The 23,658-nt window shown below is 46.0% G+C and overlaps 1 protein-coding gene across 2 annotated transcripts in view; it reads right to left on the reverse strand.

The window, feature by feature from the left end:
* Positions 1–23,658, reverse strand: part of ACSS2 (acyl-CoA synthetase short chain family member 2) — a 948,517-nt gene that overhangs the window by 123,035 nt on the left and 801,824 nt on the right. For both annotated transcript variants that reach the window (XM_069652109.1, XM_069652108.1), the window contains one exon: positions 1,068–1,136. In XM_069652109.1, coding sequence (XP_069508210.1) covers positions 1,068–1,136 — 69 coding nt within the window. The remainder of the gene's footprint in view (positions 1–1,067; positions 1,137–23,658) is intronic.

A 23,658-nucleotide genomic window follows, 5' to 3' on the forward strand; every position in this document is an offset into this window, starting at 1 on the left:
AGCCGGTTGGCAACATGGAAAAAGGACTAACTTGTAAATATCTACTTTCATTTTCTACACGACCTCCTAACGTGAACAAGCGCTCAGGGAAGCGCGAAACGCGTCGTTAAGGACACTGCCTAGGCGTCCTGTTTTGTCTGCTGTGTGTTGTTGCCGTGTATATATATTTTTTTACCTTCCATTAAACTCGTTTTTTCCTACTTGGATTCGAGTTTTTTTTTTTTCTCATCCTTTTGGGACTTAAAGACCTCGTGCATGGAGTGCTAGTTTCTTCCATCCTCCATGTGTTTACATATATATATATATATAGTGAATAAAGGGCCTATAACGAGGAGCCATTTGTTTTATGATAATGCATAGTTTATGTGTGATCTTTTTGCGCGCCTGAGTCCAATAACTCGCTTTTGATAGGAGTTCGGGGAGGCGTAATTGTAAGTGTTCCCCCCATATGGCCAAACAGACGTGAAACAATCATTCCCAGTGGCGGTTCCGAACTAGAACCGCAGAACAGGTAGTGTATAAAGGGTTGGGGGGCAGAGTAGGGCTTTGCGATATTGTCACTCACATTTTTTTAGGTGGATTGTGCAGAGACCAGAGTACTATATTGCTTATAGCAAAGCTATGTACACCCAATGTTGTTGTTTGTTACTGGGATTGTCTGCTAATCTTAACATGTGATCGAATAAGGCCTGGTCTGTAGGACACACTAGTACACAATTTAGAATCAAAGATTTATGTCATAATGAAATCCACTCTTTGAATTTATTTAAAGCTTATGAGATAGAAATAGCTCTGCTAAAGATGATTTATGTGTGGTTGTCTTTTGCTAAAATGCATTATCTGCCTGGTAGCGTGAAAGGTGCTGTACTCAACCAATCAGTACTCGTTAAAAAAACATAATAACCTAATACTAATAATGAATATGTAGCCCAAATATTATACATCTTTACTCAAATTAAACCACATTGTCACAAACTGTTCACCTATCGAGATGTAATCCGAATTCAGTGTATAGTATTAAAATAACAGCAGAGGTCTTTAAAGTACAATCACATCCCAGATCTTACCAGAAACATTGAGCATATCATCAATTCTTCCTGTGATCCAGTAATACCCATCTTTATCTCTTCGACATCCTGAGGAATGAAGAAAAATAAAAAGGAATGTATTTGCTCACTTGATATGTGCTTCCCTGGCATAGAACCAAAGAAAAACAGTAGCTAAAGAAACACACTTTGAACAAAACCTTGAAGGAGAACAGTATCCAAAGGGTGATGGCAGTGTTTACAGTTAGGCACTGGCAGAAGGGATGCTGCATGCTCCACCAATAAAGACAACATAAGTGCTGCCTGGCTTAATGTTGCTCCCATTTTACCTCCAAAAGGTACACCAGTAATTTGTATACTACATTCATTCATCAGAATTAGTGCCGAAAATATAAATCTGGAGATAGTTAGGAAAATATAACTGGAAGCTTCCAGCTTGCAACATTTATTTTCAGTTTGCCTCAGTTGTTTTCTTTTCAATAAGTGTCCTACAAGACATAGTTCAAATGTTTATTTGCAAAAATGTTTGACACGTGGCTCTAATATAATTTGGATTATACATATAATAAGATTGACATGCTTTCTTTTAAAATGTATTGTATATCTAACAGACGTTTATGAATCATGATTGTATCACCAGTTCTAATCCTCCTTTTGGAGGAGGATACCGTGGCTAAAATTCATACATGAAAGTCTAAGCTAAGCTAATATTCCCAACCTCTAATGTCCTGTGAATTGGCTGTCCATGCGGGGGTAGGAATAGCTATATAAAGCACATACAAGACTCCATCAAGGTCAGATGTGAATCAATGGGGCTGCTGTTAGGTTCAAACAGAAAGCATACTATGTCAAAAATAGATGTTTTACAGCCCTACCTGACATACGGTATAGGACGATTTTACCGGAAATAAATGGTCGCAATGACCAAAAGTTCTAAAAATGCTACCACCAAAGGTTCGAACATCAAAAGTTTGGTGGTAGCATGGTAAAAAAAAAAAACGAGGGCTGCGAGGGTGTCCTCTGCATCGCCCCGCTCAATACACTTCATGGTATAGTGAATGGGGGTTGCGGGGGACAACCCCGCAGCCTTCCGTTAAAAAAAAAAAAAAAAAGAAAAGGACCCTGCAGCGCCGGTTCCCGATCACGGAAGTGAAAGGGAACTGGCGCTGCAGGAACCCACCGTGACGATGAAGGTTACGTTTATGTTGAGGGTGTGCTGAGGGTGTGGGGTGTATGGGTGTGTTGTGTGTGTGGGTGTGAGTATGTATGTGTGTTCGCATGAGAAAGGTGCAAACGTTTGGTAGTTCGCACCTTTCTCATGCAAACGTTTTGCCCGCGGTAGTTTCAGCCACGGGCAAATCACTTAGATTCCTGACATACAGTAATAATTCCTGACATACAGTAATAATCCAGCAGATTGCTGGATTCTGACAAGAGCACGTTTTGATTTATTGCTGCTGCGTGCCAATACAAAGAATTGGCAGGGTTACGCCCAGAATCCAGTTTGCCCGTGCTGTGAAGATGCAACTGAGGACCTCTTGCATTTTGTTACATTCTGTCCCTGGTATATGGAAATTAGGAAGAGGACAATTAACCCCCTATTGACACAAGCAAGATTTATTCAATGCTCTCCGTCCCTTACCTTTTTACTACAAGCCGACACATATATTGTTTCTTTGGGTTTTCTTAGCTATTTAAGGAGAAAACGTTCCATGGAAGCACTGGCGTAGGACTGCTGTTCATTGTAAGTATTTTGCCCATAAAGTATATTAACTATAGGAAGCATTGTAGACTGATTAGTTTAACTTTGTCCTATGCCTTTAACTTGCATAACTGATATAAAGTATTGTATATGTTTAATATGCTGATTTGCACGAACGCTTAGTATTGTATATGTATTGTACGATTTTAAGCTTCATTTTATGCATTGTTTGTATGTGCTTTTATAGTATTTTTACTGAAATAAAGCTGATATGATGAATTCTCCTTTTGCTTTTTATATTGTGTGTATTCTGTGCTTGTTTAATGGATCTTTATCAGAATAAACAATTTTAATGATATAATAAGAAGTAGTCTTATTTGCGTATTTGTCAGTTAACGAGAACTTAGGACCTCAAGTGTCATTATGCAACAGTTTGCTTGTGTCTTTAAAGTAGGGGCCAATTGGCAAAATTTCCTTCTCGTGTAGTGCTAATAATCTTGACTGCAGGTTCGAGGAGCCCTCCCGGTTGTGGCCGAACTTGCTTTCTCCCTTTGTTTCATTCCTCTGCTAGGTTTCATTGAATAGATTAGGACCCAGCCCATATAACAAAGAAGTCAGAAATCTATTCTCAAGTTGAATGCTGGTGGGTGCAAGTGCACTGTGGTGTTCAACTACACAGGAAAGGAGAGTGAAGCAGCCCCAAACCCCGTGCCCACTAAAACACAAATGCTACCTTGCGGGGAGGGGCGCTTTAAGAACAGATGGTGGCATGAGGGGCTTTAAAGAACATGTTTTGGGGTGGGGAAGGAATGTTCCAAAACCTGACAACGCAGATAGCATGGAGACCGACCAACACAGGGAATGGTGTGCTGCATTAAGTATGACAGAGGAATGACACTGGCATTGATGGTTACCAGCAATGTTCTGCGGGAAGAGACATAGATCTAAGAAATCTGGAAGCGAGGAAGAAAAGGGGAGATCAAGAATCTGGCTAACATATTTTAAGCCTTTAAAATCAGGATCGTCAACATGGCGAGTTAATGCAGCAAAAGGTTAGGCAAACACATTGTTAATAATGTTTTGCATCCATTCTAACATTGTATTCCAAGTAGTGACATCCTTCAAACATAGGGATAGACTTCCAATGTGTGTACTTACACATCTCTGTGTTATAGATATTTTTAGAGGTGAGCCGCTGTAACTGGTTTTCTTTATACAGAATGTGTCTTTCGCCCTAACAAGATTTTTTTTATCTTTCTTATAGCCTAAAATAAAGCATCACACAATCTACCTTAGTGTTGAATGCCTTCGATGGTAGAAAGCCATTGCAAATAGTAACCTAATTTACTAACACCTGCTGTGGATTTTTCCATAACCTTCTGGTGAGGGATGACAGGGACATAATTTCACCAAAATGCGAGGGGTAGTGGAAGTCAGATCCCACCACCCTTGACTTTTGATGACATCACAGGAAGTGATGCCATTTGACCCCACCCCGAAGTGACATCACGGCAAGCGTTGGAACACAATCTATCATCCCTTGACAAAACAGGAAGTGGCATCACATAGCATTGTAAACTACGAAAAGGAACAAGTTACTTAGCTGTAACTATTGTTCTCCAGTATGGGTCTGGCATGGATTAACATGCTCATGAATATTCCCTGTCGTCAGGCTGGGAATCCTCGGTAAAAGAAAAAAACTGTATTTCTTCCATAAACCAATCACTGTCCTCTGGGTTATACTGCCCCAAGCCAATGACAGCCCTCTAACTAAGGCCCTCCTCTGGCAGCCATTTTCAGATTTGGTAAGCACGTAAAAAGTGGCAGTATGACCAAGAAAGGGAAGGCGGGAGGGTTTGCATGTGAATCCATGCCAGACCCATGCTGGAGAAGAACAAGTGACTTTCTTACCTGGTAACGTTCTTTCAATGGGATGTTCCTCCGACGTATTCCACATCTATGACAGGTAATCAGCACAGCTGTGGTGATTACCGGTCATAGATGAGGAATACGTTGGAGGACACAATCCCCTCGAACAATAGTTACAGGTAAGTTGTTCCTTCTCCAGAATGGTTCTGGCATGGATTCCCATGCTCATGAATAACTAATACACAGCAGTACAACATTACGCAACCACGGTAGGTTGCAAGGCTCAACAGAGGCAATACACTCTTAACTCTGGAACAGACATAGCTCAGGCGAACAGGTTGCGTAGCAATGCTTGGCCAAATCTGGACTCCTCCCTTGAATCCCTGTCGACGCAGTAGAACTTTGTGAAGGTTTGAGTGGACCACCACGTAGCAGCCCTGCAGATGTCCAGAGCACCGGCCAGGAACGCCGTCGTTGCAGCGATCCCTCTGGTGGAATGGGCTCTCGGACGGCCGGGCAGCGGTCGGTTTGCCAACCGATGACAGTGCATGATGCAGCCGGACAGCCCCCTTGAGATGGAAGCCTTGGAAAAAGCCTCCCCATGGTTCACAGGACCAAAGTTCACAAACATCTGTGAAGTCTTTTGAAAACTCATTGTGCATACCACATAGAATTTCAGGGCACGAGCAGCATTCAGCAAGTGCAAAACCCTCTCAGCCAGAGACGAAAGTTTCAGGAAAAAAACAGGTAACATCAAAAGGTTTGTTGAGGTGGAATTCCGATGGAACCTTTGGCATGAAGGAGGGGTGTGTCCGGAGCACCACCCTTGATTCGTGGAACGTCAGATATGGCTGTTTGCAGGACAGGGCTTGTATCTCACCTACCCTCCTACAGAGGTGATGGCCACCAGGGAGGCTGTTTTCCATAAGAGGAACTTGCATGGGCTCGAAGGGGGCCCCCATGAGCCTCGTAAGCATCATGTTAAGTTCTCACGCCGGGGAAGGAGCCTTCACTCGCGGGAAAGATCAAAAAAGTATTTTGAGAAACTCCTTGACAAGTCAATGAGACCAAAGTGAAGATCTTCCTGGAGACCTGGTGTAGCTGAAGATAGCCGCCAGATGTACCTTGATAGAGGCATGCGCCAGACCGGCCTTGGCCAAGGAGAACAAGGATGGAAGAATCTGCGGGCCGTGACCCTCAGAGGGGTAAATCTTCTGCGACCGGCACCATGTAGCAAAATGCTTCCACTTGTGACTGTAGCACTTCAGAGTCAACGATGCCCTGGCCTTGGCAAGGACCTCCCTGCAGTCCGCCAGAACCTCATATCCTCCAAACTCTAGCGATGCAGGAGCCAAGCCCTCATGTTGAGCGATCCTGGGTTGTGATGCAGGATTGCGCCTCCTTCTCTGGAGAGAAGATCCAGTACTGCTTGATCAGCAGCGACGCGGACAGGCTGAGAAGGTCTGGGTGCCAAATCTGGCTCGGCCATGCCGGGGCAATGAGTATCATCCTGCACTGACACTGTCCGAGTGTGTTGATGACTCGTAGCAGGAGAGGCAATGTTTACAGGACCATCATTTCCCAAAGGAAAGAGCACATGTCCCCCAGGATCCTTGGCTGATGGAATTTGCTTGTGAACTTCTGGTATTTGGCCGTGCAAATAGGTTGATCTGGGGCTTGCCTCACTTGGTTAAGATGTGGTCCACTTGGTCTTGCCGAAGTTCCCACTCTTGGCAGGAGCACAACTCCCTGCTAAGGAAGTCTGCAGCGTTCTTGACTCCTGCTAGGTGAAGGGGAACGAGGAACATTTCTTGTCCAAAGGCCCAGCGCCACAGTTCCTGCGCTTCCTTGGAGACGGCCAGGGAGAGAATGCCCCTGGTATCCTGACGTAGAACATTTTCAGGATTCCATTTTAAAGCCTCGCCAGCGCTCTGACAGAACCCATTTTATTTTTAATTGTGTCTCTGTAATTTAGACTCTGCATTGTTTCTATTGTGCTTTTTTACTACGGACCGCATCGATATTGCTTTTACGAATTTAATGGACTGCTAGTCCTCTTTTTAGTTCCTAGCGGCTGTGTCCTTGCCTCACTTGAAGCTCCTTCTCAGGAATAAATGTGACGATCGCCAAAGAAGAGGTGAGGAAGTCATTTTCAGGATTCCATTTTAAAGCCTCTCTAGCGCACTGACGGAACCCATTTTATTTTAATTGTGTCTGGGACCAATCGAGGCTAATTATTCCAGAAAGTCCTTATCGCATCAGAATGCATAGGATTGTTTACCCGCCAGACTTGGCCAGATCACCTTTTTGCAACCCATTATACACACCATCAATTATGTGGCACAGAATTTAAACCTTTTCGTTTTGCTAAAGTCACCCCAAATGGGACGGGTATGCCCAGACATGGGTCCTGAGTCTGCCGGGCCTAGAGACCCAAGATACTGCTCACTGATGATGCCCAACAAGGCTAAAACATGTCTGGGGATGCTTGTGGTCTTGTGCAGAAGGGATGTGACATAGCAGTTTGGGCTGGACTGCCCCTTTTCGGGTAGGACCAAGCCTGATTTGCATATGGTTTTTCCCCTTCTGTAATGGCTTGGCGGGTTGAAAAACAATGGTCTGGAGGGTTGGCCAGAGGCTGTACCCGTGGTTATGATGTACTCAAAACCTTCCAGCCATCACCTTTTCGTTTTGCTACAGAATTTAGAACAATATATTAATTTTGGTAATATCTTATCAAGGGACATCAGATACCGCCATCTTGCAGCACATTTTTCAATATTAAGAGGGGGCATTATGATGGAGCCCATTTATCTCAGCAAGGAAGAACACAATGTTAAGAGTCCTTCCTCGCTACCCATTACACACGTTCCTATGACAACTACAGAAACTTTTTAACATTTAACATGCGCTTGCAGCAAGTGCGCTTGCTTAATGAGGGAAAGACCGAGGGAAACCGGACTATCCTCAGATCAGGTAAGCGACAGTAGAATAACTGGAAACATAGCCACATGTGATAGAATATGTGACGTCAGGTCGATGCATTCCATTTGAATTAGTTGACAGTAGCAACATAGAATAACGCTGATGCCCACGTTGCATTTTTAATTCACATATTAAATTTGTTTCAGTTTTACATTATCACGAGGTTGAGCGTCGGAATCCACACTTTAAATATCGTAACTGGATATTTACTTTCACGCACTGAACAGGGCACTATGGAATTAAGACTACTATAAGAGATACACAATGTACCTTCTCGATAATTTTCCTTAACAATAAACTTGCGAATGAATGCCCAGACTCATTAATTACCTTGGCAAATATAAATGCGAGTGCTTAAAATAAATTCCGCTAGTGTTATTTGAACCAGTCTCACTGGAATTTCCCATATAATCGGAAACGTGCATTTTCGATTCCTTCCTGTACAGCATACTTATTTTGAGAAGTCAGTCACGTAACGTGTCATTTGCCTACATAGGGTTAGTACAAATATTTTCTGATTCCAAAACTTGGACCTTTTATTGCGCTCCTAGATGGTGGAGGTTAGAATACGCAGGTTAGAGCTAAACATGCACTCTCATTGGTAACAGATTGTTATGTTATGTTGAGATTCAAGGTGATAATATACCACCTCTACCCAACTAAAGGCTTAACCCTTATTGACATGAAAATACAGGTTGTTATGCTCCGGTTGCATTCGGGCACAAGACGGTTCTAGAGAATCACATTGAGAGAGACTCTACTCACGGTGGAGATGATTTGTACGATTGAGAATACTAAACCAACCATTAATGGAATGTCCCCGACCAAGTGAATATCCATTTTTAACATTTGTTCTTTTTTGTTCATTGTCCCTCTCGCATGCGCATATTGATTTGTATGTTCATGATAGCTAAATGCATTGATTATTTATTTTTTGGATACTTTATAATCTTTTTGATTTTCATTATAATGAGGTGTGTGACTGCCAAAGGCAGATGTAACTGATTGGCAGATGCCAATAACAGATTAATCATGTAGAAATTCTTCACGATACAAACATCATTTACTAGAAACCTTGTTATGATTGTTTATGCAGAGCTACATTATAAATACTGAGAGCCATGAAGTAGAGAAGCAGTTCTCGAAACACGTCGGCCCATTAGATTCACTTATGATTTAACAATAAACTTGTTACAACAACTATATTCTTTGACAGTCAATTCTATGTCAAGACCGGAGGTTCACATTATGCTTCTCTTTCTTTTATTATTTCATAAACAGAACGCTCAGCAGTAGGTTTTTATGCACCTTACTGAGAGCAAAGGTATGCGTGACAGGCAACAGGTGCATTAAAACACAAACATTAGAAACATTAGCCTATAACTGTTCCAAGAACTAGAGAAACTCCATGTCCCAGGAGACTCTAATAAAGTTCAGCAAATGTCACCAACACGTGACCTCAGTCCACCAATAAACATGTAGCTGTCCATACAAACAGTCCTGGACATGATGTAACTTCCTCTTTCTTTGCTGCTCACAGCAAGAGATAAGTAACGCTAGCTACAGCATTCTAAAGCCCTTTCTTCCCATTTTCTTCTCATTTCTGCATTAAAAAAAAAAAGAAAACACGGAAAGGAACACAGAAGATAATCTCCATAGAAGGAGGATTTATCATTTCAAGGAGGAAAAAGCATTAGAGTTCTACACAACTTTCCCCTTTTTTCTTAACACATTAGTGGGCTGAGAGAAGGCGGTCTGTTGCCCACAAGACATTTATATTAAAACATTTTTTTTAAAAGTGTGATAGAAAGGTGAAATCAGATTTCAACATTATAGCAGCTCAATACTTCCCTCAGACAAGCCAAGATTGGTCTGATAATGAGGAGGAAGCATATCAGATTGATGAGGTGGCAATGGCAGACAGCCTCAAAAAGGTACTGGGATCTTCTGTTGAGACCACAGCATCAAGAAGGCCGTGTCCGAGATGCTCCTGCCTATCCAGCAGCGCCTAGACAGTATGGAGGAGCATCTCCAGGAGACCTCCCCGCCTGGGAGAAAGAAGACACATAAGAGAAAGCATCTTTCAAGTAAAGGGGGATGTATTCCGGCTCACAAGAGCAAAGACTCTCTGACCCCCCCCCCCCCGAGCCAGCAAGAACCTGCCACTGCTGCCGTCTCAGACGCCTTCTCCAGGCTGAAAAAGGCCTTTATGAACAGGAAGGAAACCCCTTCCCTTGATGGACCCTCTCACCCCGAGGAAGACAACAGGGGTACTAGAACCTCAAGCCCAGAGGGATACCGACAGGGCACCGACGACGAAGCTAGAGGGGTCTATGATAGGGATCAATCCCCTTCATCCTCTGAGGAGGACACTCAAACCATAGGGTCGCAACCATCAACTTCGGGGATTGCGGCAGTCCCCATCCCCAAGAAGGTAACCCGGGGAACAATCTCCTTCCAGGGGAATGTTTACTCCGGAAGACCTTGTGCACCCCAGATCTACCGACTGGGAACCGTCATCCAGAACAACTGATTACATCAAGCACAGGCTGCGCAGGCCTCTGGATAAAGAAGTCCGAGCCAGGCTGAGAGCAGAATGCCCCATCCCGAGATTCTGGGGAAAGTAGCTCTCACTCCAGAGTTAGACTCCAAAATGATTACCTTTCTGGGAAAGAATGTCAAGGACCCAAAGAAGTATATAATCAAAAATAGGCGTCCCCAACACCATGAACCCAGGGGAGAACCAAAGTAAGACAGACCCACCAGAGGGGAAAAAGGAAGTTCATGGGAATAGAACCATAGAATCAATCAATGGAATAAGCTGCGCACTGTGAGGGAGCTAAATATGGGGACAGATCAGGTCAAGGAATCATAGAGATATATTCAATCAATCTTTAATAAACACATGTACAATTGCCATACAATTAAAAACAGCTTAAAAACATATAATTGATACTAAACATATCTAGTTAAAGTGCATATTATTTTACTAAACATCCTAGGATGTAAGCAAAAGTGCAATGTGCCTAACTTAGTTCAAAAGTGCATAAATTCCGTAGACAGTAAAGAGCCTCAATTGAACCCCAAATTATATTTAACCAGGGGGATATATTATAAACCCAAAGAAGGGCATTGACCGCGCCTGGAAGTCCTGCCAGGACAGGGTCCTGGAAGTCACTGATCCCCTAGCGAAGATCACGGACCTGGCCGAAGCGCCCATTGATTCTGGTGACTCCATCGACCCGGTGATCTTTTCAGGTTGGGCTCAAAGAGCACTCTGTTTACTGGGTAATGCCAGTTGTGCCATCTGGGCTGAGCGTCGTAAGGGCATTTTGTTTAAAATTGATGCTAAGCTAGGCGACCTAGCAGACACTGAATCAGGAGCAGCAGCCCAAGGTCTGCTTTTTGGAGACCCATTCATGAAGGAGATGTCAAAGTTTGTCAGCACCTTTACAGCTTTAGACAAGGCTCAAGCCTTCATCAAAAGAGTTTTTGCTACAAACATTGTAGCAAAAACTTCGCTTCGCATTTGATCGAAGGCCTCAACACGCCAGGGATCAGCACAGTTCTTGGCAGGACCGCTCTGACACTTTCTTCCCCTCAAAATGGCGGAGAAGAGGTCGTGGCTGGAGAAGAGGAGCGAGATACCAAGCCCAAGAACAATCCACAGGTCAGTGTACCCATTGTAGGGCCCGCGCCGCAGACGCCCATAGGGGGGAGATTAGCTCTCTTTGCGCGAGCATGGGACTCCTTGTCAGGAGATGCCTGGGTCAGGGACGTAGCGCGCGGCCTGCACTTCAGAGTTTTTTGCTGAACCCTATCAGGCTGGTCGCCCCGCTCCATTAATAATGTCAACAGCAGACGAGATAGCGCTAGACAGCAAAATATGCAGCTTATACCTAAAGCAGGCGATTCGCCCCTGCTCGAGCTAAGGCAGCTTCTTCAGCCCTATATTTTTGGTTCGCAGGAAGCAGAAAGTGCCTCCAGTAATACATCTAAAGGCTCTCAACGATTTCATTGTCTACTATCATTTCAAGATGGAAGGAATTCACATGCTCAGGGACATCTTGAGACCGAACGACTGGCTTGTGCGCCTGGACCTGAAGGACGCTTACCTCGCAGTTCCCATACACCAAGCCCACGTAAGCTATCTCATGTTTTCCTGGAAAAACCAAGACTGGGAGTGCACAAGTTTACCTTTCGGGCTCTCCTCAGCACCTTGGGCCTTTACCAAACTCATAAGGCCCGTAATAGCTTGTTTGAGAGCAAGGTGTCAGACTGATAGTCTACCTAGACAACATCATCTTCTTGGCACATTCTCAAGCCCTGATAGAGCAACAGGTCAAGCTGGCCATCGACCTGCTACACAGTCTTGGTTTCCTCATAAATTGGGAAAAATCGATCCTCATTCCATCCGAGAATCTAGAATTTCTCGGGTTCGTGGTGGATACCCAGAATTCACAGTTTTATCTTCTCGTGGCCAAGATAAACTCGACTCGGAGGGAGATTCGCAGACTCCTGCAGAGGGACCTCATATCTCTTCGAGAATTAGCAAGGGTAATAGGCCTCCTATCTTCTTCCATTCAAGCAATTTTTCCCGGTCCCCTTCATTACCAACCGTTGCAGAGGCTCAAGGGTCAGCACCTGAGACGGAGCCTCTCCTACTCTGTGTCTGGCACTCTCGCCCTCAGCGAGAACAGAGCTGAACTGGTGGCTGTCACATGGAGGACTGTAATGGCACAGCCATCTTCGGATCCACCCCAGATATCGTCATAGAATCAGACGCCAGTCAGTCCGGTTGGGGAGCGAGATGCGGCTCTGTCGCCACGGGAGGGACTTGGTCTCCTAGGCAGCTGGAGATGCATATAAACTGCCTGGAGCTCTTTGTGGGCTCTTTTGCAGTGTGCCTTTTTGGCAGAGGCAGAGCGAGTTGTTGTATCTTGCTAAAAATTGACAACATTTTTAGCAGTAAGGTACATCAATCACCTGGGTGGAACCAAATCGAGACCTCTAGCGGAGTTAGCCAAGGACTTTTTGCATTTCTGTTTGGAGCATCGAATTTCAGTCACAGCAGAGGATCTCCCTGGTCTCACAAACGTGGTAGCGGACTGGCACTCCCGCCATTCTACAGATTTCAGCGTCTGGAGGCTCAACAGAGAAGTCTTTCTCCACCTCCAACAAGTCTGGGGCCCTTTGTCCATAGACCTCTTTGCATCCCGACTAAACACCCAGCTACCTGTGTTTTACAGCTGGAGGCCGGATCCGGCAGCAGCTGCGACAGACGCTTTTCTGTAGCATTGGACCCAGGGGATCCATTATGCCTTTTCCCCGTTTACCATGATAGCGAGGACCCTGGCGAAGGCCGTCAGGAGCATACAGATCTGGTCCTCATAGCCCCTGTCTGTACCTCTCAGACCTGGTATCCAGTTCTTCTGGAACTTTCTTCGGATTTTCCAATCCTTCTACCCCAGTTTCCAGATCTCCTTCCGGATCCGTCAGGACAGCGTCACCGCCTTCTCCTCAGCGGATCACTGGTGTTAGCATCCTGGAGGATTTCAGGTCAAGATGGAGAGTTCCCGGCATGTTAAGCATGGTGGTCAGCCTCATCGAGGAAAGCTGGGCCCCCGATACCCTCAAGAGTTATTACAACTCTTGGAGCGCCTGGTGCCGAAGGAGCGGTTCACATCCAGTTTCAGCACCTGTAGAGGAAATTCAGAATTTCCTGGCATCTTTAGTTGAAAGAGGTCTCGCCTACAGGACAGTTAACGCCTACCACTCAGCTATTTCTGCCGGTCATGACCTCATTCAGGGGATCCCAGCAGGAAAGCACCACTCGTTTGCAGATTGCTTAAGGGCATCAGACTTACAATCTTTGGGACGTTAACAAAGTGCTATCTATCTATCTATCTATCTATCTATCTATCTATCTATCTATCTATCTATCTATCTTCTTGTATTGTGCCACTAACCCGAAGGCCTCAGGGCGCACACAGAAGAAGAAAGGAGACAGACAACAAAGACAAACAGAGAACCAAAGAACAAAGAACCGCGAGAATCCAGTACTTACAGAGGCCAAAATGATGGTAAGATATGGCGGGATACAAGATTCAGTGCAAAAGCATTGTACCGAAAGAACAGATGTGTCCTAACCTTTGTCAAACAGGAAGGTCTTTAATTGTGTCTTAAAGATAAACAAGGAATCACTATTAGCAAGAAATTTGGGAAGTAAATTCCATAGAGCCAGTGCCCAAGAGTCAAAGCTTGCACCTCCAAATCTTTTCAGGGTAAATGGAGGTTGACCCAAGACAATATTACTGCTTGAGCGCAGAGGACGGGTAACTAGTTTCTTTTTTAGCCTAGCAGTAAGATAAGATGGAGCTTTACCATTTAGGCATTTAAACACAATGGTTAAACCTATGTTGTAATCGCTGTTGCACTGGCAGCCAATGTAGGCTGGGCCTGGCATCGGAAACATGCATATTGCGCTTGAGGCCCATTACAGCACGTACTGCACTATCCTGTATGACCTGCAAGGTTTTAAGATTGGCCTGCGAGGTACCAATCATCAGACTATTACAGTAATCCAACTTACAGTTTACAATTGCAGCTGCGATCAGAGCAAGATTTTCTTTGTACAAATATGGACGTATCTGCCATAAAAGCTGGATATAATAATGGCAAGAGGATTTAAGGTAATTGGTCTGACGGATGAAAGATAGCTGAGGGTCAAAAAAGACCCCCAGAGTTTTTACAGATTTAGATACAGGAATAACATGTTGACCAATCAAAAAGTTGTCATATTTTGTGTCAAGTTTCTTTAATCTCTGCTGGGTACCTAAGATCAACAGCTCAGTTTTGGCATTATTGAGGGCTAAAGAAATTAACGCCAACCACTTTTGAATTTCGGCAAAGATGTAATTAATATGCTCTGCATCTTTTAAATACTCACCAGTAAGTTTGATGACAATCTGCATGTCGCCAGCATAATTGGCGAAATAAATGCCCATAGCTGACAAAAGAGCGCAGAGAAGACGTGAGTACATATTAAAGAGTAAAGGCGAAAGACATGAGCCCTGCGGAACACCACATAGTAATAGGGATGCCATAGAATAGGCGTTATCCTTTGTTACCTTCATGTTCCGTGGGCCCAAGAATGATTTGAACCAGGCTGATGCTTCAAATGAACATTTACCGATTGTGATTGGTCTATCTGCCAGAAGTTGGTGATCGACAAAATCGAACGCGGTGGATATATCTAATAACAGCAACAGGGCTGTATGACCTTTGTCAACAAGACCGGCAATATTTGTATTTGTATTTATTGGTTTATAAAGCGCTTTACGCCAAAGCGCTGTACAGTTGAACAACTTGATACATAAACATAAACAATAACGGTAGCAGCAAATAACAATATGAATCAATCAACAAAACAGCAAAAAGAGCAATTAACTGAGGGGAATAGGGGGAGTAGTGGAATAGGGCGGGGCGGGTGGCAGGGGTGAAGGGGAATAGGAGGGGGAGGGGGAAGGTGAGGGTGGGAGGTAAGGGAGGGGGAGGGAGGTGGTCAAAGGGGGAAGGAAAAGGAGGGAGGTGAGGGAGGAGAGGGAAGGGGTTTCAAGGGGGAGAATGGAGAAGGAGAGTTTTAAGGAAGGTGCGGAATGAGGAAAAGGTGGTGATCGAGCGGATTGCAAGAGGAAGGGAGTTCCAGTGCAGAGGGGCTAGGAGTTGGAAAGAGCGGAAACGGGAGGGAGCACAAGGAGCCGGGGGAACAGTGAGAAGGAAATGGTCCGCAGACCGAAGGGAACGAGAGGGAGAGTAGAAAGAGAAGAGGGAGGAGAGATAAGGGGGAGCAAGACCATGGAGAGATTTGAAGACGAGGCAGAGAAAGTGAAATTTAAGTTGGGAGTGAAATGGAAGCCAGACAAGGGAAGAGAGGGAGCCAGAGATGGAGTCACTGGGGTAAGGAGACAGAGGGTACGAACAGCAGAATGGTAGATAGATTTGAGGGGGGCGAGATGAGAAGTAGGTAGTCCAAAGAATAAGGAAGAGCAGTAGAAGAGGCGGGAGAAGATAAGGGAGGAGGTTAAGAGTTTGGTAGCATGGAAGGTGAGGGAGGGACGGATTTTGCGAATATTGAAGAGGTGATAGCGACAGTGAGAGAGATATGGTGGGAGAAGTAGAGAGTGGAGTCAAAGTGAATGCCTAAATTACGAGCATGGAGAGAGATTGGAAGATTAGAGGGAGGAAAGTGAATAAAAGGCGGAGGAGAGGGAGGGGGAGAGAGTTAGAAGGGAAGAACATGACTTCAGTCTTGTCAGTATTGAGAAAGTGGGAAGACATCCAGTTTTTTATGGCAGTAAGGCAAGAGGATAGTATTTGGTGAAGGTCTGATGAGAAAGAGGAGAAAGAAAGGAAGAGTTGAGTGTCGTCAGCATAGAAGTGATGGGAGATGCCAAACGAGGAGATAACAAGGGCTATGAGGGAGATGTTGAGAGAGAAAAGGAAATGTCCATGTACCGAACCTTGAGGTACGCCGTATTCTAAAGGTTGGGTAGGAGAGGACCGGCCGCCCCAGGAAACAGAAAAAGAGCGGGAAGAGAGATAAGAGGATAACCAGTTGAGAACGGAGTCTTTGAACCCAAAGGAAGAAAGAGTTTGGAGAAGAAGGGGATGACCGACAGTGTCAAAGGCAGCAGAGAGGTCAAGAAGAATGAGGACTGAGGATTGCTTAGAATGTTGAGCAGAGAGGAGGGAGTTAAGGATATAGGTGAGAGCAGTTCAGGGGAGTGTTTAGGACGGAAGCCAGATTGGGAGGGGGGGGTAGGAGAGAGATATTGGTGACAAAGGATGAGAGCTGAGAGTAGGCGAGCCGCTCAAGAAGCTTGGAGAGGAATGGTAGAAGAGAGATGAGTCGGAAGTTAGAAGTGAGAAGGGGATCAGCAGAAGGTTTCTTCAGAATAGGGATGATCGTGGCATGTTTGAAAGCAGAGGGAAAGGTAGCTGAAGAAAGACAGATGTTGAAGAAGGAGGTAAGGTAGGGGATAAGAAGAGGATAGATCTTAGGGATAAGAAGAGAAGGGAGAGGGTCCGTTGGGGTGGACGTGGGGTGTGCTTTGGAGTGGAGGGTGGAGACTTCAGAAGGGGAGATGGGTGAGAAGAAGGACATGCAAGATGATGGAGGAGGGGGGGAGGGAGGTGTAGAGGGAAGATCCAAGGAGCAGTTGATTTTTTGCTGAAGGGTAAGGATCTTGGAGGAGAAGAAGTTAGCGAAGTCAGAGGGAGAAAGAGTAGAGGTGGAGGAGGGATCAGGAGTGGGAGGGGAGAGGAGTCGAGAGAGAGTTTGGAAGCTACGACGAGGGTGGGAGGCTTGCGAGTGGAGAAGGTTTGAGTAGTAGGAGCGTTTAGCCGATGCAAGACAAGAGTCAGAGAGCATAGTAAGAGAAGTAGGAGGTTTGGTTGGAAAGCGAGGGGGTTTTGAGCCAGAGTCTCTCTAGACGTCAGAGAAGGCGCCTCATAGAGAGGAGTTGAGGAGTGAGCCAAGGTTGAGAGGGTTTCCGAGATGGGCGGAAGAGAGAAAGGGGGTAAAGTTGATCAAGGGAGGAGGAAATAGAAGAGGAAAGAGAGGATAGAGTATCGTTCGCTGACAGTAAAGCGAAGTCTTGGAGAGAGGGGAGAGAAGAAGAGCAAGTGTCATTAAAGAGGCAAGGATCAAAGTTGCGAAAGTCACATCGTGAGAAGATTGAAGGAGAGGGGCTAGTAGCAGAGGAGTGAGGGAGGGGAGAAAGGGAGAAGGACAGTAAGGCATGGTCGGAGAGAGAGACAGGAAGAGTGGAGACTGGTGAGGAAGGGTAAGAGGAATTGAAGATGAGGTCTAGGGTGGAGCCCGAGGAATGAGTGGGGGAAGAAGGTAGGGGGGAAAGGAGGTAGGAGTCGAGGATAGATAAGAGGGGAGAGGGTTGAGGGGGAGAAGGAAGGTGAAGATTAAAATCGCCAAGCACAGTTAGAGGAGAGGGGGAGGGAGAGATAAGCGAGAGAAGGTGGTCAAGATCTTCATAGAAGGAAGAAAGAGGACCAGGGGGACGATAGATAATTAGAAAGGAAATAGGGTGAGGAGAGGAGAAAGATTTGTAAAGGAATTTAAAGGAAGGGAAAGAAGGAAGAGATGGTGAGGAGGTGGAGGAGAGGTATTTGGGGTGGTAGAGGAGGCCAATGCCACCCCCACGGCCAGTTGCACGAGAGATACGAGAGAAGGAGGACGAGGAAGTGGTTAGGGAAGTGGGTACAGAAGTGTTATGGGGGATCCAAGTTTCAGTTAAGCATAGGAAATGAAGGTTGAGATGGATGAAAATGTCAAGAACTGCTGCGGTCTTGTTGCAGATGGATCTGGCGTTCCAGAGCGCCATGTTCATTTGGCTGGAGTGATGGGCGGTGGGGGGGTAAATAAGATTAGGGCGGTGAGAGAGGGTGGGATTGTGATGGGAGGAGTGACGGAGGGGATAGAAGAGGGGACTGGGCATGGAGGGAAAAGGAGAGTAGGAGGGAAAGGAGAAGGTAGGGAGAGTGGGAGAAGGGAGAGGAGGGGAAGAGAGGGTGGTGAGAAAGAGGCTTGGTAGATCGCATAACAGAGTATTTGGAGATTCGAGGAGCTATGAGGCTCGCTGCTGATGCGACTGGTGATGGTGAGAACAGAGACCAGTGTAGAAGTTTCGAGTAGAGCCAACGCTCTATGGACACATTGAGTGAGGGAGGGGAAGGATTAGCAGCTGGGGCTGAACAGTAGGAAGTAGGCACGTGTGAAACTAAGTGGGATTGGGCTGGGGACTAAGATGAGGATGGGGAGGAGAATTAGCAGTAGGGGTAAGTAGTAAGGGTAGGCAAGTGCAATACTTGCTGGGTCTGAGTTGAAGGGGGTCAGGGGGGCAGGTCGGAGGGACTGTAAGGTATGTGGCAGGTGAGTGCCAGCAAGGAGGAGGGCAAGTAGATGTCACGTACAGAGCTGGAGGGTAGTCGGGTGTCCGAAGTAGTCAGGAGACTATGGAGAGAGTGGAAGGCAGAGTGTAGTGGCTCCAATCGCTGGGAGAAGGGAGTTCAGGGCAAACACACCAGGTAGGGAGGCGGGGGATAGACATGAGGCTAAGAGTGGTGCTGGCGTGGGCAGTGGAGAGGCTGAAGACAGTGGAGGAGCTAGGTCGGTCCAAGTTTAGAATGAGGGGGCTCCAGCTGCAGTCAGGTGGGAGCCTACAGCAGACACGTTCTGTGCGGGGTGATGAAGCAGGGTCTCCCAAGGACAAGATGGCAGTTCAGGGCAGTAGAGGCCGAGTTCAAGTGCAGAATGAGGTGGTTCCAGCCGCAGTCAGCAGGGATTCCCAGGACAAGATGGCAGTTCAGGGTGGTAGAGGTGGGCCGAAAACAATGCTGGTAGGACGTCGCTATATTTGGAGGTCCGGGGGGGGGGGGGCACCAAGAACAGAATGGAGGCCCGTCGGAGAATTCCAGGCAGCCAATGTGGATCCTGTGCAGTGCAGTGCGGGTGACGTCGTGAGGGTCGGGTGGGGATGCTACCAAGAACAGAATGGAGGCCCGTCGGAGGATTGCAGGCAGCCAAGGGGGATCCTGTGCAGTGCAGTGCGGGTGACGTCGTGAGGGCCGGGTGGGGGGACACCAAGAACAGAGTGGAGGCCCGTCGGGAGATTGCAGGCAGTCAAGGTGGAACCTGTGCAGTGGAGGTGCCAAGAGCAGTGTGGAAGCATCAGCGGGAGGATTCCGGTGGTCGAGGCAGGAGGGCTGATGCCGCTAACTTGAGCAGCTGCGCCCGCCCCTGAGAGAAGAGGGCCGAGTGGCAATAGAAGCGGGAGAGAGCACACCCGGAACACTCACGCTGGGTGGCTCGGGCAGCTGGGGTAGAAGGGCTGGTGCTGCGAACCCGCTCCCGTTCTTGAGTGGGGCGGGCTGCAGGCGGCTGCGCCAGGAGCAGTGTGGAGGTGTTGGCAGAGGTCACAGGCAGTCAAGGCGGGTGAGCCGGTGGTCCATTCGTGAGCAGTCACTTCCGCAGCCGAGTGGGGAGGGCCGCGGGTGAAGGCACACCTGAACCCATGGGACGCAGAGGAGGGAAGGCACAGGATCAGGGAGGCTTTGTTGGTGTTCCTGGACAGCCGCTCCCGTAGCTGAGTCGGGAGGGCTGCGGGTGAAGGCGCACCTGAGCCCGCAGGACGCAGAGGCGGGAAGGCTCAGGGAGGCTTCGTTGGTGTTCCTGGACAGCTGCTCCCACAGCCGAGTGGGGAGTGCCGCGGGTGAAGGCACACCTGAGCCCGCAGGATGCAGAGGCGGGAAGGCACAGGATCAGGGAGGCTTCGTTGGTGTTCCTGGACAGCCGCTCTCGCAGCTGAGTGGGGAGGGCCGCGGGTGAAGGCACACCTGAGCCCGCAGGACGCAGAGGTGGGAAGCCTCAGGGAGGAGGCCCCACCGAGGGACGATCCAGATACGACTGAAGGCGGCTCCGATTTCTGGTGAAGTCACTGTCAGAGTGGCCACAGGAGACGAGGAGCAGGAACGGAAAAAGGTAAGTAGAAAATTGCTGTTTTTGATGTCTTATTTTATAAGAGATTCAACCTGATGAGAAGAGGCGCCGGATCAGGCAGCCGGCTTCTGCGCCCCCTGCATATTCATGGAATTTATATATTTATATATTTATTCAATATAGGAATTTAATTCCAGCAGCGCAGTCTCAGCCCCATGATTGGGGCAAAACCCAGACTGTTGAGAGGCTAGTATTTCGTGTTCCTCGATAAAAGTTTGATATCTGAATATTTTTCTGTCATGGCCCCTTAATGAGGAGTTATCCCGTACTGCCCTGTCTGGCAAACTTACTACGCTGCTCTGCCTAGTATCTTGCAGGAGGGTCTCGGACGTCAGAGCTCTCGATCTAGCGGGCAGGGCTTTTTCTCCTGATGGTGTAGTGTTCCATATACACAGGAGGATGAAATGTAACTCAAGGGCGATTTCGTACCCCGCTTCACGGACCAACTCAAGCTTTGCTTAGTTAGATGCTTGAAGGTTTACGAGGAAGTGACAGCCCCGCTTAGGACTTCTCCTAATGGGCAATTATTGATAGCCTTGCATAAACCACACAAGGCAGTTTGTGCTCCAACTTTAGCACGCTGGGTGCGTTGGACTCTAACTCAAGCAGGAATAGATACTCTGCACTTTGGGGCCCACTCTGTGAGAGGAGCCATAGCTTCCAAAGCCTTTCAAGTCGGAGTCCGCTTAGAAGATATCATGAGGATGGCGGACTGGGCAGGTGAATCAATATTTAAGCAATTCTACCTGAAACCGGTAGAACAACCAGCATCCATTGTGGTAAGTAAGCTTTAAACAAGCATAATGTGAGCCTCCGGTCTTGACATATAATAACGATTTTCCATAATAACTTACTAGAAAGTCTTAATTCTATTAAAGACACGGAGGCGAGCATTATCCCGCCCAGCGAGGGAAATGGCAGCGCAAGACAGTAATTGAGCGCATTGCTTGGGGGAGGTTATTGCTTTTTTTCTAACTATGTGCATGTCAGAATAACACACCAATTTCTCTCCCACACCCATAAGGGGAACTAGGGTTCTCTCACGCATAAACTAACTCTAGTTGTTTGTCTCTACTCTGACAGCGGCTACAGACAAGCCCTCCTGATCGGCTCTGTTTTTTCTTCTGCCACAAGACGACTTCAGTTGCAGTTTCATTCGACCGTTTTTTCTTGAACAGCCAAGTTTGCAGCCTCGAAAGAGGAAGTTACATCATGTCCAGGACTGTTTGTATGGACAGCTACAGGTTTATTGGTGGACTGAGGTCACGTGTTGGTGACCTTTTGCTGAACTTTATTAGAGTCTCCTGGGAAATGGAGTTTTTCTAGTTCTTGAAACAGTTATATGCTAATGTTTGTAATGTTTATGTGTTTTAATGCACCTGTTGCCTGTCAGGCATACCTTTGCTCTCAGTAAGGTAACACTTGCTGCTGAGCTTTCTGTTTATGAAATAATAAAAGAAAGAGAAGCATAATGCTCGCCTCCGTGTCTTTAATAGAATTAAGATTTTCTAGTAAGTTATTATGGAAAGTCTTTATTATATGTGACAAACTATTTGTGACTTCCACACAACCATCACAATAGGAGTTTGAGTGCATTAGGAATTAACAGCAACACATCAACTGAAATTCTAAACACTGGAACTGATATAAAAGCATTGTCCTGGAGGTGACCGTACAAAAGACTACTACAATGAGAGACATTTTGGATTTACAATGTTTGGGGTTTTCTTTGAGGCATGAATGAAATAATGCAATTTTCATCTTTTTTACTTTGGTAATTTTAAAATGAAAACAATAATTTTAAGATTAGGTGCTGTTAAGAGGGATTTTCAGAATCGGCCACGTGGACAGATTCTGAGAGACCAAGAAGACACCCTATTCTGATGAACAGGGAAATACACTAATGTCTAGCCAAACTATTAAGGTTGTGAGACTGAGCAGTAAGGTTTAGACTTAGGGGAGTGCCAGCAAAGTCAAGGCTTCAGTTAAGCATACACAGAGCACTTTTAATACAAGTTAGGCAAATTGTATAAAAATACAATTATATTTATTGAGGCCTTGGACAAATCTCATCAGTTAAACACAGGTATGTAATTCACCAAACATACACTGTTAATATATACACATTCACTTTTGGGGTGCTCTGCTAACAGAGCACCTACACTTTACTTTTAAACACAGTTAGACCAGCCACAGAATAATTCAGTGTAGCAAAGTAAGTGAAGAAAAGACAAGCTACTGTAGTAAACCAATTTGAGAAGTAATATGTAGAAAGAAAAGAGTTAGAACACAACACACAGCCGTATAATTAGAAGACTCTATACTTTAAAGTCATTCCCTTGTTAGCAGAGATGAGGCCACATGCCCTTTTGAGTTAAAAGTCCCAATAACACCCTTTACCACAGGCTATGAGTCTTTAAGGTAGTAAGGTAGTCTGAGCCAGTGTTGACAAACCCAAAAGGCAGTTAGTAAGTATTTTAAGAATTAAGAACAATGGAAGAAAAGGTCTTAGGAAACCATCTCCCACTCAAACTACCTTAGGGGAAAACCTAGGGAATGATCCTTGACCATAAGTCCTACAATTATGGCCAGACAAGGAAGAGGTAGGGAAAGGACGTTATGTCCTAGGGAGGCCCAGGGTGAATGGGGGGTGGAAACAGATATGGTCACTCCCCTGTACTTAGATTAGCTCAGGGACCAGTTAAGTGGCTCCAGAAATTACTTGGCCCTGTGCTTCGAGACTTATTTCCATAGAAGGGTGGCCTAGGGGTTTCTGGTGCAGAGGTTACATTCGACCAGCTGGTCGGCAGTTTCGTGCTCTGATGAGATGGTTCAATGGCACTGGACAGCTGGACAACCGTGTTGTGATGAAGAAAGGACCACCACAATGTTGATGACCTCAGGCGAACCCCACCACACCCCCAAAGGCACGATACAGGTGGAAATCAGCGATGCCCATCATGATCACAGGGCTGAAGCCAACCCTCGCGGTGGAAAAAAAAAAAGCTGGTCTGAGAGGCTCCGCTGCGTGCTGGAGAGCTGTAACTGCAGTGGGGAGGCCTCTTGTTTCATAAAAATCAAAATGGTCTGCCACTCAAGAGATTGCGCCACACTTAAGTTGTTTCAAAAACACAAAAAGCCCTTTATTCCTTGTTTACACGTGTTTCGGCTGCTCATGAGCCTTTCTCAAAACAAATAGGGCATTAACAAAAGACAAATCATATTCTTTGTCCAATATTGTTTGAGCATATTCATATGTTAAACCCCACAGAAGAACAAAAAAGAACGGAGGGTTTCGAAGATTGTTTTACATAATTTGAAAAATAAACATTAAAAACATAAGATTTTCACCCCAAAAGACATAAATAGTGGTATTTGCCAATCATTACGAACAAACATAAGACAAAAGACAAAACAAGAGAAAAGAGAATAAAAATAAAAAAGAGAAATAAAGAAAAAACGTTTTAGCATGATTATTC

The sequence above is a fragment of the Ambystoma mexicanum genome, chromosome 3p (genome assembly GCF_040938575.1).
Source record: "Ambystoma mexicanum isolate Mex_15411 chromosome 3p, UKY_AmexF1_1, whole genome shotgun sequence".
NCBI classification, from domain to species: Eukaryota; Metazoa; Chordata; class Amphibia; order Caudata; family Ambystomatidae; genus Ambystoma; species Ambystoma mexicanum.